The 16,296-nt window shown below is 36.0% G+C and overlaps 1 protein-coding gene and 2 long non-coding RNA genes across 3 annotated transcripts; 1 reads left to right on the top strand and 2 right to left on the bottom strand.

The window, feature by feature from the left end:
- Nucleotides 1-2,655: 2,655 nt before the first annotated feature.
- LOC112053627 (uncharacterized) lies at nt 2,656-4,633 on the bottom strand. The gene is made up of 2 exons (XR_008251560.1): nt 3,960-4,633; nt 2,656-2,798 (listed from the first exon to the last, which is right to left on the bottom strand). It is a non-coding gene; the product is annotated as an uncharacterized LOC112053627 (long non-coding RNA).
- A 1,013-nt stretch (nt 4,634-5,646) lies between these two features.
- LOC112044022 (nucleic acid dioxygenase ALKBH1) lies at nt 5,647-7,876 on the top strand. The gene is made up of 3 exons (XM_024079739.2): nt 5,647-6,200; nt 6,854-7,047; nt 7,492-7,876. The coding sequence occupies exons 1-3, from the start codon at nt 5,751-5,753 to the stop codon at nt 7,859-7,861; spliced, it is 1,014 nt and encodes a 337-aa protein (XP_023935507.2). The 5' UTR covers nt 5,647-5,750; the 3' UTR covers nt 7,862-7,876.
- Nucleotides 7,749-9,046, bottom strand: LOC128198845 (uncharacterized). The gene is made up of 2 exons (XR_008251561.1): nt 8,832-9,046; nt 7,749-7,959 (listed from the first exon to the last, which is right to left on the bottom strand). It is a non-coding gene; the product is annotated as an uncharacterized LOC128198845 (long non-coding RNA).
- Between the last annotated feature and the right edge of the window lie 7,250 nt (nt 9,047-16,296).

Consider the following 16,296-nt stretch of genomic DNA (forward strand, 5'->3'; position numbering starts at 1 on the left):
TATGAGGAGAATATATAGTTTAAGGCACTCACAGATAACGTGGCTTTCTAGTGGTATAAAAATTTTTCAAAATCGGTGCTGTACATCCAGAGATTACCCCTACAATACCTTTACCTCATTATAATATTTTAAAAGACGCCCCGCGGTTTTACTCGCGTAGTTCCCGTTTCCGAGAGAATATGTGGATAGAATAGCCTACGACACTCGCAAATGACGTAGCTTTTTATTGGTAAAAAAATATTCAAAATCGGTTTAGTAGATCCAGAGATAACCCCTTACAATTCCTCAAACATTTTTTAGCAGACGCTCTGCGGTTTTCTCCTCGGGGTATGGGGATAAAATATAGCTTATAATACTAATAAATAATGTAGTTTTCTATTATTAACAGAATATTTAAATTCAGTTCAGTAGATCCAGAGTCTACCCTCTTAAACCTCACAAATTTTACCTTTTTACAATATTAGTATAGACTAGCCCCGCGGTTTCACCCGCGTAATTCCCGTTCCCGTGAGAATACGGAGATAAATTATAGCATTTAACACTCACAAATAACGAGGCTTTATAGTGTTAAAAGAATTTTGAATATCGGTTAAGTAGATCCAGAGATTAACCCTTACAATCCCACAAACTTTACCTGTATAATATTAGTATGTTTAGAAAGTAAAGATTCACAGAGTATTTATTGATCTTGATTTAACTCATAGATTTTAATTCTAATGCTGAGTAGATTCGACTTCAAAACTTTAACGTTCCCACGAAACTGAAAAATAACATTATAATATTTTCTACCTATGAATCACTTCGTTCGTTTTTTTCGTTTATGAAAAAACCACATGAATGACAAAAAGAATGTCTGAGACAAAAATCTTTACTTTAAATCCTTGAATTAATAGATCACAGGCTTGACACCGACTTCAAAGTGATCAATAGGTAGAAATTATTATAATGTTATTTTTCCCTTTTTAGTTGCGTGGGTACGTTAAAGTTTTAAAGTCGGTTGTATTTAAAAACAAATTATGTGTAGGTATCAAGGAGGGATAATACATTAAGGCAAAAATAGGAATAGCGCAATAGATTATTTTCCTTTACACCCAATGCAGTATATCACATAAACGCTAAATACAATAGTTTGATTGTGAATTATATAACCATCTGATTAGATTGCAATAATGTACCAATGTAACCAAAATATGAACAAGTATAGATGACAATATTATTATAATAATACGGTGGTGCTCTTTATGAAATTTTGAACTAAACTGCATTCAAAGTTCAATTTCACACATTTTGTGGCTTGATACATAACAGCTTAACACCGTCCAAATAAAATGACGTACTTCAACATGTTTCCTGGTAAACTGACAATTTTAGTAGGTGTAGAAACACGAATATCAAGTTTGACACGCGACGTCGCGTTACCGGCCTCAGCGTAAAAGGCCGTTTCATAACAGCTTAACACCGTCCAAATAAAATGACGTACTTCTACATGTTTTCTGGTGAACTGACAATTTTAGTAGGTGTAGAAACACGAATATCAAGTTTGACACGCGACGTCGCGTTACCGGCCTCAGCGTAAAAGGCCGTTTCACGCGACGTCGTGTGATGTGGCACTGAACTTGTTAAGAGAAATTTTAGTAGCAGGAGACACTTGGTGGTGTCAGACTCAGACCTGCGTGCCCCAGAGAGAAATCCTGGTCATTACCTAATGGTGATGTTATTATATCTAATATAAATATTGTTATAAAATAAATAAATAAAAATAAAAAGAGATGACATGATTACACAACTTAAATTCCTAACAAAAGGTAGCTACTGTAAATCGTTGAAGAGTTCCGTTAAGTGTCTTTCGTATTCCTAACCAGACCCCTAATGACAGTCACAACCCATCTAGGTGAAAACTCCTCATCAATACAAATTAATCAAACCCAATCACAAAGTAGCTACTTAAAACTGTTGAGGAATTCCATTAACTGTCCTTAATCTTCATCATCATACAACAACATACTTACACACTTACACACAAAGTCTTCGTGAAGTGTGATGGTGTAATATAAAACATATGAAAATATACATAGAAGTGGCGAAAGGGTTGAAAGTGTGTTTCGATTTTCACACGGACGAAGTTGCGGGTGTCCGCTAGTAATAATTATAATTAACTTGCTCTTAAATTAATGAAAATAAATTTGATTAATTACCATAGAACAATCAGATATGGTAAATATATTTTATATAACATTTTATAAACAAACCATACATAATTTAAAATAAATAAGTTATAAAAAGACATGTGTTATCTACATTCATTTCTAATTTATTTGTTGGTAAACAGTACTCATTAAGAAAGGCTGTAGTATAACAAATGAATTGACTAAAAATGGCTATGTAGTTAGTCTGTATCTGTACACCATAGAAGGTGCGAGAGGATCACCATGAATCCATGGAATGCTAAAATATTTGTCTCATACTTGTGCATTTTATGAATATCTCTGTGAGCTTTGTTCAAATTTTTTTTGGCGCACCTACTAACAGTAAACCTCCGAAACCCCTGCATATTAAATTTCATTTAAATTGTTGGAACTTTTTCAGAGATTCAGCTTGTATATACACAAGGAATGCTTGTTTAAAGGTATTAAAAAGGGATTAAAATAACTTGCCTTCATCTTGTCATAAGAAGTTGGTCTAATGTGTTTATCCGTCAGGGTTGTGGTTCTTGCACGTCCGGCTTCACCATCTGTAGCATAGAGCTCCTCAATGATGGACCACTGTGCACGTTGATTACCAATAAGTAGGTCTTTTTTCTGAAAATTGTTTCGATAACATTTTAATAAATGTGGTACTTTCTTTTTCTTTCTTTTCTTCCTGGGCCTTATCCGCACTTGGCCACTAAGGTTTGGCCGTTGTACGTACAGTGGTACATCATACATGTGATATATTTTATTATTATTATATATATAATAAAAGACATTATCAGGATCATTACTATTATTACGGTTAATAAGTAAATCTCAGATATTAATGAATTTATTGCTGCAACATTAGCAGACCCTTGATCTGAGACAGTACATCTCACTCCATATCCTGATTTAAATATGGCATCAAGAAGTTCTTTAAGAATATTTTTTAAATTTAAAGTTTTAATTCCATCTCGGCAAAATAAAAAGCTAAAGGTAGTTTCCAAGAAGAAAATATCCCACACTGCATAAAAACTAAAACTTAATCAGCAACATTATTTGTTCTGACACCACCTCCTATATCCTCAAAACCTTGAATAACACCTGTATGAAAGTATAACATTTTGGACTAATTCTAGATAAGGAAAGTGCAAAAATTTTTTCATCATTGGTAGATATATCTAGCACCTCTGAATTTAACACCAGATAATCTTAATTGTGAGTCTACTAATACCTTTTCAAAATGACTTAACAGGGGATACTTTGATTTGCTTGACGTGAATTTTTCTTACGAAGAGTTTCAAACTTATCTTCCGGAACTCTATGAACAAAATCTAGCTTTCTACATGACTTGAGTCTGTTATATGACCTAACGTGCACTGGTATGTTTTCTAAAGCAGACTCACAATTAGCAGGTATGGAATCAGCTTGACTCGCAGTTGAAGTCTGTAAAGTAGACTCAACATCAGTTTGTAAATTGGAATTTTCAATAACATTGACCGGAGACAATATTGAAAACTGTTCTTTACCACTGTCAGACTGACTCTCTGAAATTTAATGGGTTTTAAGATGTCTGTCTGTATGTAATGTAAAAGTAGATGGAATATGGTCAACTTTTGTACAGGAATTCATTACAATGAATGGAAAAAAATCTAGAAATTTTGAAATTACAGATGGTGGTGAAATAGTATTTGGATCACATTGAAGGGGTTGATTAGGAGTAGATAGTGTAATTTCTAAATTTAAAGTAGGAATAGCATCCTTTGTCAATCTATGATAATTACATACCTGGGTAGAAAGTGGTTTTCACAAATTTTAACGTTTTCTAACTGCCTACGAGTATATTTCCGTAATATTGGACAATTGATGAACCATGCCTCCCATCTAGTGTTATCACTATCAGTAAAAGGTACAGCACGTAATTTGATCGCGTTTTACACTTGGGAATAACACATTTAAAACAAAATTACTTTTATCAATAACCAAGCACGAATCGAACTACATTGTATATCTTTTTATTAATCAAAATTTATTTAAATAGTGAAGATAATTAATTAACAAGAAAGATTTATCCTTATTATTAGTAATTCCAGCGGCGCTCATGCGAATTTCAATGATTTCAATTATTGAAAAGTCAAAACCAATCTTTCGCAGTAAAATTACAATGGCGGCGCAGGCACGAGGCAACAAATTCAAAACAATCTTACACACGTGGTATAAACACATTTCTCTTTCATTCATAAAAGCTATTATTTTTCTTTGTGTAAATTTGACCAATCACATCAGTTTTTCGATACTTAGAATTGTAACAGTGTGCAAGTTTATTTAAGTGTACAGGTGAAAGAGATAGGCATGGCCACCACCTACTACAGCCCATAACAAGGAGAAGGATGGAGATATCTCTCTCTTTTGTTAGTAAAGGATGGAGGATTCTCATTTTTTGTTCTACGGTTGGGAGGGCCTGACTGTCATCAGCTGTTGGACGTCTATAAGGATGTCTCTGTGGTAGGTTTCCGATTTGATATCTGTGACATAACACAGATTATACCAAAGAACTTATTGACTGCCCGTTCTATGGCCGTTTCAAACATAGACTTATAAAATAGGTAGACGGTACCTATAGCGACCGACAACAATTCGCAGGCTACACAAACACATACTACACAGAGAAGACGAGGTCCGCGATATCTGACGTCACCCGGACGTGGGTTTAGGCCAAAACACCCTTCTAGAATAGCTCTTTATTATGTTCGAATCTAATAGCAAATGTCCTAAGAGATTCGTTCTGCCCATTTACTTCTGCGCTCGGGTCCATCTGTAGGCGATGAGGCAATGTTTCTGCGCTTACCCAAAACCACAGATTTATATTATGATACTACGTAAACAAAACCCTGGTGACGCCGCTGAGGTCCTAATGAGCCTACGGCACCACAATCAGAACAAAAGATCTTTTTGTCAAACAACTGAAGTACCGTAACACACTGCATACATATATATGTGTATGAAGTGTATCAGATAAGAAAAATTGTTAGCGGTCGGTCTGTCTTCATAAGTGCACCTGTGTGCGTTTCGGTGTTTAGGTACGTATAAGCGAACTGGCAGAATTGGGGTGCGTCACTTTTTAGTTTAGGTGTCTGGACTTCTTATTACATCTATGACGATAGGTACCAAAAGAATTATCTCGTATTTTAGTGTTTGTACTTTATTTATTTAAAATTTAGATTTTGTTATTCTTTTAATTCTTAATTTGTTAAAATTTAATTTTTAGGTAATTTCAATAAGTAGTATAGAGTCCACGTCTGTCCACGTTACTTTCAGTAATTTTAATGTTAATTATGTCTGTGTAGTGTGTCACACTGAATGTGACAATTATTGTGCAACAAGTAACATTGACAGAATGACATTGACAACTGACATTGACAACTGACTTATGACACTACCGTTTCTAGTCTATAGTGATCTGTGCACTACTGTTTGTCATTGTCAAATCAAATTACATTATTTTTTTAGGAATTTAAGATTTTACTTTGACGTGATTTACATTTTACATTTTTAATTGTATACAGATTACATTTTACAATGAAGAGAAACTTTCCCCAGGATGAAGAAGACAGTTTTATGACAATATTTAAATACTACAAATCAAATAAACCTCAACCCTCTCTCGAACAAGTTTTACAGTCTGAATGTAATGATGAGGTTAGCATGATGCCAAACCAAAATACGTCTGAGGATGCTAGAGCAAGTAATTTGGGTTTACAGAACACGAAAACATGGAAGATGTTTGAGTTCAAGAGACATCCTGGATTAATATTAATAAGAGACCCATTCACAAGCTCAGGGCAAAAATATTGGATCAGGAATTGTTTAGAAGAATATCCAAGAAAACCCAATAAAACTAATATCGATATAGAAAGGCATATCGAGGATTGGTGGCAGGAATGTTTGGAAGGTAATCAGTGTGATAAGAAACTGCAGAAAAAGTTGCGTTGGACAACACTGGGCTATCACCACAACTGGGATACAAAAGTAAAATGTCAATGTTTCAAAACAATGTTTTCGTCAAAGTAATTTATTATTCAATTCTAAAATCTAAATTAGACAGATTGAGTTGAGTTTGTCGATGAGTTTTCATCATCATCCATAATCATCATCATCAGCCGATAACATAGGCCTCTTGCATGGACCTTCAAGTACAACAGTCTCGAGCCACCAGCATCAGCGGCTCCCTGCAACCCACTTGATATCCTCGGTCCACCTGGTGGGGAATTGATAAACACGGCGCTTTCTGGCGCGGGGTTGCCATTCCAGCACCTTGGGACCCCAACTTCCATCAACATAAGGTTTTAGCTTCATTGAAATAGGAAAATTTTAAAAATCTTTGGCTATCTTAAAAGTTGTGAACATCCATAAAATAATATAAAATATTACAAAAAATAAGTTTAATATATTTTTATAATAAGCCTATTTAAGTATTGTCTTCATGAATATATAATAAATCGTAATCTATATTATAAAGTGGAATAATATATAAATATATCTACGTAGTATTGAGTACAATGTAAGCACAGGAATTACAAAAAATGTATTATGTGTGTGTAATAAAATTAAGGAACAAATCCTTTGCAAATACTGCAATTTTCCTTGCTACACTAAACATTGTAAATAATATTATTTTACAGGTGTACAATGAAGAAAATAAAAATGCTTTTCCTTCAGAGCTCTCTGAGCTATGTGATGTTGTAGCAAACCGTCTTGGCTACAGAGACTTCAGATCAGAAGCTGCCATAGTTAATTATTATCATATGGGCTCCACTCTGTCGGCACACATAGATTACTCAGAATGTGATTTGGAGGCACCATTGTTTTCATTTAGGTATGTATTTTAACTAGCACTAGAAAGCACACTGTTGGTCGACCGTGCGGCATCAGCTAGTATAAGGATGCCATAGGACAACCAATGAAATGCATATTAAGTATTTAAATAAAAGTTAAAATGTTTTGGTTTCATCATCATCATCATTAACACCCAAGGACATCCACTGCTGAACATAGGGCTCTTGCTTGAAAATGAAAATGAATTGAAATTGAAACTTGAAAAATGAAAATGAATTGAAAATGAAATTTATTCGTTTTATAAACATTACATTACATAACTTCCAAACAAAACAGTTTCGAGTATCCAGGGGCTTTGGTTTCGGTTTCGGTTTGTAACTGATTTATTTTAAAAAATATATTCAAATTTTAATAATTATAGGAAATATAAATAATAAGATATCTTAGTACAATTTGGCTAAACAAATATCTCTTGTCATTTCAGCTTTGGCCAATCTGCAATATTTCTAGTAGGCGGTCACAACAAGTCAATAAAACCATCAGCCATCCTGCTCAACAGTGGAGACATACTGGTTATGTCCAAAGAAACTAGGCTATGCTATCATGCAGTACCAAAAATATTACCAGCATCCAAACAACCGTGGAATGAAGGCTCAACAAGTATTATAGAGAAAGGAGTCAATTTTAAGTTTGTAGATGAAACCGAGCTAATATTAGGAATGAAAAAAAATATAGAAGATAAAGAATGGAGCAAGTTTAATAGTTATGTTGAAGAGTCAAGAATAAATATTAATGTTAGACAGGTGTTGAAACAGAATCAGAAAAGTTTGCTTGATAGTAACAGTAATACATGATGAGGAATTGTACAATTGGTTTCATTTCACAGTTAAAATCACGTTGTTAATCGCTGCTGGTGTTATGAACTTGTGTCTGATTGGTTGGTTTGTTATCACTGTAAAAAAAATATAATTACATTCTGCAAAGTTTTCGTCTAATAAATAGTTGTCTTTGCAGCTGCAACATGCTGAACTGTGCAGATAATAGTCCGGCTATGTTTATACATGTTAAGAGATGAGTTTTTGGTGAGAACTGTAAAAGATGTTTAAAGGTGCTGATAGACTTGAGCATTCAATTGTAACAGAACACTGAGCATTTTTATATTTGTCAAACTGAACAATGAGTCGAGCTAAGCATAGAGAAAATTATTGCTACAAACCTCTTGATAATTCTCGTGAACTCTCTATCTAGCTCTATTAGATTTTTCCATTTTAAGCAAATCGCCAGAATGTTTGATAGAATGCTCGTTAAAATGTTCTCGTGTTTTTCTGTGATGTAACATTCGCACAAATGCTCATTACAAGTGAATGCTCTCAAATTCAACAGCGCCTTTTAGCCAAGTTTTACTTAACCAATGACGTTACCAAATGTCATTTGATTGAAATAACCATGCTAAATGATCGTTACAACGAAAATTCACTGTCACTTCATGTTTCAAATCATACAGAAGATACATAATTTATTACTTATTACTTATTATTAATAATACCTGACAGTTAGACACATTATCATAACATACTTGTAGTCAGTAGTGTGCACTTCATAAATGCAAAAATGCACCTACCTATACCAACTCTGACTGCTCATTGCAAACCTGGATTGGAGAAGAAATTCACGGTTCGTACAATTTTTAATATAGTGCTTACCCTATTTAAAGACCTTGTGCACGCCACTGAATATAGAGTCTTTAAAAGGCAAACAGAGTTTGCATTGATTCAAAAGTGACTAAAATCAGTACAGGACTAACACAGGACTGAAAAACGTTACCTATGTCTTTCGATTTAGTAATGAATGTTTGACTGCTTTTCTGTTGGTCACATAGACCCCAAAAGCACTTCACGTAGCTTTCAGAATAACATCCATAGTCATCTATCGGTTTAAATTGGCCAAGTCTCTGCACGTCCGGTTTGAAGCAATCGCCACATCGAAATTTCATTTTCCGAACGTTGGTATGAGGTATGTATAAATTTATGTTCTGATATTCACAGGAATTTTGATATTTTTTGTTTAGGTAGGTATTACGAGATTAGACGAAATTACATTAAATCTATTGACATTTTTACGTCGTGTATTTGATATCCGTCATTATTTTTTTTTATACAATTTTTAAATGGATCTTTTTTGGATATTGTTTTATACAAAGGTCATTTGGATAAATGAGTCTGGCAGGTTCGATGATAACACTCCCATGATATGCGGGCGACAAGGGAAAAGACTGCGTGGGTGTGAAATCGTGCGTACAGGGAAGTGACGTGCATCAGTCGTGGGTTTTTCATTCATCGCTAAACGCCCCCCGGCCCGCGCGCAACATCGGGAGTGTTACGAACGAAGTTGCTATACAATTAGGTACAATATAATGTCGTTGTATACAATAGTCCAGCAGGCGGGGAAACTATATAATGCTTATGGTCTATGATCCGGCATTAGAAATACTTATACATATATGAATGAATGAATCATCATCTGTTATACATTAGTGCTATGTAATAAATGATAGATAACGTTCACAGTGACACATTGCAAGTAGGTTGCCTAGTTAAATTTAGGCTTAACACATTTTGCATACAAAATCTAGGAAACCATGGACTCGATCAAAGGCAACCTAATACCTACAGTTAAATTAAGCATAAAATAAGCTTTCACATGCAATATTAGACGACTAAATAACTGATGAGTGTACCTATGTAAATACTTTTTTGTTTTGTATCTGGCAACCCCGCAGTTGCAATGTGAAAGCAGGCAACCTTTACTTTTTCAATTCTTTGAGTATATTCTACAGGGTGCTCGGGAGTATTTCCCATAACTCTAGGGTTATATTCTTTACGGAAAATTAATTAAAAATGTCTAAGGAACGTGGAACATTCTAAAATGAATATCTTCGGGGTAAATAATACTTCTTTTGAAAACAGATCTTTAAATGTGTCCCTTAAACGCATACTTAAACCAATGACGCATTTATATTTTAAAATGCAACGTTGTCACTTTGTTACTTTAAGTTGTGTGTCACTGGATAGTTAATATTATTTGAATTACTTTGTATGAAAACATATCTTTTTTTTTATTTTTTGTACTCAATAAAATATTTGTTATGCTGTTTGGTTCCTATAAGTGGTATCGTTAATACTTTGAAGTTATGGGAAATACTCCCGAGCCCCCTGTATACTGGTGTTTAATTAAGTATAATAAGTATTTTTAACTAACCAATGAGGCAAGGAGATTAAAAAAAATCATTTAACTACCGCACTGGTACTGTTCGGCTGCAATTTAACTAGGCAACCTATGCGCAATTTGTCGATGTGGATATTTTCTATCATTTATTTCTTATCCCAATTAAATAACAGATAAGTGTACCTATATATTTCTCAAGCCGGATGTCCTACTATTACAGATCCTCATAGATATGAGACTTTGGTACCTAAGTCTTGTTAATAGGTAGTGCTTGGACTTTCAACTGACAAGTCCTGGGTTTGATTCGAAGCTTGGATCAATTACAGATTTTATATTTTTTTAATTGACGCCGGTCTAGTCTGGTGGGAAGCTTGTAAAAAACATTTAACGTTAATCCTACCATCTTACAACACATACTATCAGACACGTTGGCAATCATGGGGTTAACTTGTAGAGTAAAAAAAAGTGGGTAGGTATGTATGTTGTACGTGTTGTATAAGTTTCTATAAGTAGTTAATTTTTACAATTTGTTGATGACAACATTACAATTTCTTATAGTTTTACTTCCTGTGTGAAGGTGCAACGGCCTCCAAGCATCTTTATCATTAAGGAACTCATCAATGGTGTAGTAACCCTCGATTAAGTAAATATTTTTTAATACATTGCTTAAAGCTATGCATTGGCAGGTCCATCAAGGGCTTGGGGATATTTTTATAGAAAAGTACACCCAAACCTACAAAAGATTTTTTTACTCTTTGGAGACGATATGCAGAAATAAGTAACTTATGTGTCTATTAAGACGTGGGTTTAAATCTCCTTTTCGTTTGTACAAATTAATATTTTGTCTTACATAAATTATGCTGTTTTAAATATATTGACAGGCTACTGTTAGTATACCTATTTCTTTAAACTTTAATGCCCAAACAAAGGCAATACACTGGAAACTCTCCAATAAGTAGGTATAGGTATATTCTCGCTTCATAAAAGGCTAGGTAAGTATCTGCTCATAACGCATTCATCGCAGTTAGCTGCTTCATTCGATATCGAATCCAGCTCTTTCACTGCAGCGAACTGACTACAAAGCGGCACGATGTCCCCATTTGCTCAATAGAAATGCCATTTAGCGTTTCAGTTCAAAAAAGATCATACCCTTTTATTCTTGAAAGTTTCATATCGTGTCTCCGGTGATATTAACCTCGACTATCTATAGGTAGATTCAGTTCAAATACGTTTGTATATACGTTTGTAATACGTGTGTTTCAGTTTTTACTAGCGGCCTGCCCTGGCTTCGTCCGGGTTTTAAATCGTCGTCATCAACCCATGATGAGCTGAGCTCGAGTCTCCTTTCAGAATGAGAGGGGTAAGGCCAATAGTCCACCACGCTGGCCCAATGCGGATTGGCAGACTTCACACACACAGAGAATTAAGATAATTCTCCGGTATGCAGGTTTCCTCACGATGTTTTCCTTCACCGTTTGAGACACGTGATATTTAATTTCTTAAAATGCACACAACTGAAAAGTTGGAGTTGCATGCCCCGGACAGGATTGAACCCATACCCTCCGGAATCGGAGACAGAGGTCATATCCACTGGGCTATCACGTCTCATAGCACATATACATCGATACTATAATCCTATAGATATCACCGACTGATTTGCAATCCTAGCTGACGATTATTCTCGATATAATGTTGTAGTGGATACCCTTTCAAAGGCTTTGGCTATTCATCCTCTCATAATACGATCATTGCCACATTACCTTTGTATGTAAAATGAGCCGTGAGACATTTATCCGCGGTGAGGCAAAAACCAATGGCGTCTTGCTTTTATTGACATTAAATAGCCGATATAAATTCCGTTGGCGGATTACGAAATTTATTGGCATTAAAATTAAAAGAGACCGATTTCAATGGCGACCGCTGACAGCCCTCCTTTATGGGCAAACTGCGAAGGGAAAAAAAGCCTTGATGCACGTAGGTACTCGTAAACTTTTATCTTTTTAACGAATAGAAATATACTCTCCTTCTATAGGTTCACTAGAAACAAACATGAGGAAACGGATAGCCATTTCAAATGAGTTAATTTAGTATTAATTGATTATGAAACACGGCTAAAACTCACGTGATATTAGGTCGGAGTATGCCCGACAAGTTACGAACCCATACGGTGTCCTTAGTCATGAGCTGGTTCTTGCATCGCGGCGCCATCCAAACCAAAGATTACAGTGTATCCAAACTACGAAGCGACTGCGCGACGCGCCGCTGAATATTTGAATTTTTTAGCCCCCATCGAAAAGGATAGCGGGCTAGCTGAGCTTCCACGTACTTTCCAGCTATCAATTTCACAACGAATAAATGTTTTACTACATTTCTCCGAATAAATGTTTACCCCACCAAAGGCTCGAACTTTGAACCTCATGATCTTTAGCTGGACAAGCTAATCACTGCGCCAACGAGCCTGTGGACACCGATTTGTTATCAAAGGTAGGTTTAGGATTAATGGGTATAAGAATTATTATGCATTGCCAAAATGTTATTTAAATTTTAAACTGTTGGCAGCAATAGGTTCCATACATCATTTTAATGTAGCCAAAGCCGTTTAAACAGTACATCTAGGCACCTGCTTTCGGCTCTTAAATGCATCTGGCGTTTGCTGAGTAAGGTTAGTGCCTACTCTACCTATTGGATTTAGGTACTTTGCAATTAATTATTGTTATTTTTTTTGTAGGTACACCACAATTAGAAAACAAATAAAACAGAAACATAAAAATATTACCCTCCTTCTGACGTAGTCGGGTAAAAAGAAGTAGAATACAAAAGGCGGCCTTATCGCTTAGTAGCGATCTCTACCAGGCAACCTTAGGCTTAGGAACATCAGGACATTAATCTGTAGGTGGTGTGTACCTAATAATAATATTCATTCAATAATATCATCAACCCTCGAGTCTCCTCTCACAATGAGAAGGGTTAGGCCCATAGTCCACCACGCTGGCCCAATGCGGATTGGCAGACTTTACACACGCAGAGAATTGTGAAAATTCTCTGGTATGCAGGTTTCCTCGCGATTTTTTCCTTCACCGTCTGAGACACGTGATATTTAATAATATACATTATACATATACATACAAATAAAACAAATACATAATGTGTGAAAATTTTAACTATCTAATTATCGCGGTTCATGAGACGCAGACTATACTAGTAAGCCCTTGACAGCATTGTACTCGTAGGTCCAAAGCAAGCTAACATTTTACTCCACAACTATTTAGTCACTGGCACCAGTTCCAGGCTTCCTCCTTATATTGTAAATCGATGGAGAGAGCATACGTCCGGACGTCATGCCTGGGACGCGATAGTCACGCACAAAAGCAGCTAAGGATACGACCGGTCGTATCGCTGTAAATTGAATGGCTAGACGGACGGACGGATAGCAGAGTCTTAGGATAGGATCCCGTTTTACTCATATACCTTACCTTACCTTACCATGTCAGCCGATAGACGTCCACAGCTGGACATAGGCCTCTTGCATGGACCTCCAAGCACAACGGTCTCGAGCCGCCAGCATCCAGCGGTTCCCTGCAACCCCCTTGATAACCTCGGTCCACCTAGTGGGGGGTCGGCCAACACTGCGCTTTCCGGTGCGGGGTCGCCATTCCAGCACATTAGGAGCCCAACGTACATCGGCACTTCGAACTATGTGGCTTGCCCATTGGCACTTCAGCTTCTTCTACAAGACAACTTCTTCAACAAGAACTTTTTAGGGTTTGTAACCCAATTAGATTCTAAAAGAGTATCAAACCTAGGAACATTCTGTTACCAAACAATGTATTCCAAACTGTGCCAAATAATCACGAAATGATTAACAGCTATATTGTATTATCAAAATTAGCATTAATTTCACGTCATTATAAGCTATTCACACCAAAGGTGATAATCTGCAGGGACGTTTAGAGCGTAATTTGAATGCGTAATTATGTTTATGGGCTGACCATAAAGTATCATAACCTATCATTAATGAGATTATGTGATGATGCTCCGAGTTAAGTGGGAGAGTTAAGGCAGTGCAGTTAACCTAAATATGAGGACACCCACAATATGTATTAATTAGTGTGCTGTTTTAGATATCACGCGGAAAGGGTTTTAACATTATTTTTTAACCGACTTCAAAAAAAGGAGGAAGTCCTTAATTCGCATCCATATTTTTTTTGTATGTGTGTTACTAGATTACTACTTAGTAGTTTTCGAGTTGCCAAGTTCATGAAAAACTAAAGAAACGCTATAGTTGCCCTCGATTTCTCTAGGATTCCACCATGACAATGACAATGGGACCACCCTAAGAGTATACTCTTTCAATCCAACAAAAAAATCTAGTAATAGACCGATTTGAGAATTTTATTTGTCAAATCGGTCTAGGGTGGTCCCATTGTCACCATATGGAATCCTAGAGTAATCGAGATCAACTACAGCGTTTCTTTAGTTTTTCATTAAGGACTTTAAAGCACTACATTTACAATACAATACAATACAATGAAGGTTTGGAGTCGATCTGATGATGGAGCAGTAAAATTGACGAGGGAACTCTTCAACGGTTTACAGTAGCTACTTTGTGATTGGGTTTCTCTAATCACAAGGTAAGGATGGGTAAGGTATAGCCCAGTGGATATGACCTCTGCCTCCGATTCCGGAGGGTGTGGGTTCGAATCCGGTCCGGGGCATGCACCTCCAACTTTTCAGTTGTGTGCATTTTAAGAAATTAAATATCACGTGTCTCAAACGGTGAAGGAAAACATCACACCAGTGAGGAACATTTCTTAATTCTCTGCGTGTGTGACGTCTGCCAATCCGCATTGGGCCAGCGTGGTGGACTATTGGCCTAACCCCTCTCATTCTGAGAGGAGACTCGAGCTCAGCAGTGAGCCGTATATGGGTTGATAACGACGAATCACAAGGTAGCTAAGGACTTTCCACCTAGATAGGTTGTGACTGTCATTAGGGGTTGATGATGCAGACGAATGACAGGTAATGGAACTCCTCAACAACCTTGCAAAAGTAGCAACATTGATTATTTTTTATTGATGAGAACTTTTATTTTACTTTCATTAGGGGGTCTGTAAATGAAAATGTCAGTTAATGGAATTCCGTAATTGTTTACAGTACCTACCCTGTGATCGGGCATATTCAACTTGTATTCTTCTCTTATCGGACCAAGGCGTGTTTGGAACCCTCGTAATTTTAAGTTTTTGTCTATTATAACCACCATTAGATAAATTAAATTTTGACATATACCTGACCTTTCAAAAGTGCTTGTAAACTATTAAGCCTAATTAAAATAAATGAATTACGAATTTTGAAATTTATTGATGTGGATTTTGCACTTATATGGGTTGTGACTATCATTAAGGGGTCTGATGTTGAAGACGAATGACAGGTAATGGAACTCCTCAACGGTTTACAGTAGCAACCTTGTTATTGAGCTTGATTAATTTCTATTGACGAGACCTTCCACCTAGATAGGTATTACTGTCATCAGAGGTAGACACGACAATATATTTAACGCATTAATACATCACCGGGTTAGCACCGCCTTCAAACTGATCAGTAGCTTCTGTATTTTTCTTTAAAAAACAAATGACACTGGCTTAGCAATTAGGTCGGCCATTTAAAACTCCCGGAGGAGTTTTTATACAGACGTCCTTGTCCAATTAGATGGCGGCTCCATCAATCACGGTATTGAAAGTCTGCTGTTTTAAAAGTCAGCCGGGAATTTTAGAGAACCCTAATTTATTATCTAGATATTTGCCGATAAACTTTTTTATAAAGTACCTAACTAGCGAACACTTCAGCAATTTCACCCGTGGGTACAGGGGCATAAAATATAGCCTACATTATTCCCTGATAATATAGCTTTCCACTAATAAAATAAAGTTATTTAGGCGTGATAGCTTAACAAAGAAACAAACTTACATTCGCATGTATTATATACTAGTAGACGCCCGCGACTTTATCTGCTAGTTATTATTAGTGTAAGCTTTCATCCCCATTTATTTATCATTACATTTTACGT

The sequence above is a fragment of the Bicyclus anynana genome, chromosome 16 (assembly GCF_947172395.1).
Source record: "Bicyclus anynana chromosome 16, ilBicAnyn1.1, whole genome shotgun sequence".
NCBI classification, from domain to species: Eukaryota; Metazoa; Arthropoda; class Insecta; order Lepidoptera; family Nymphalidae; genus Bicyclus; species Bicyclus anynana.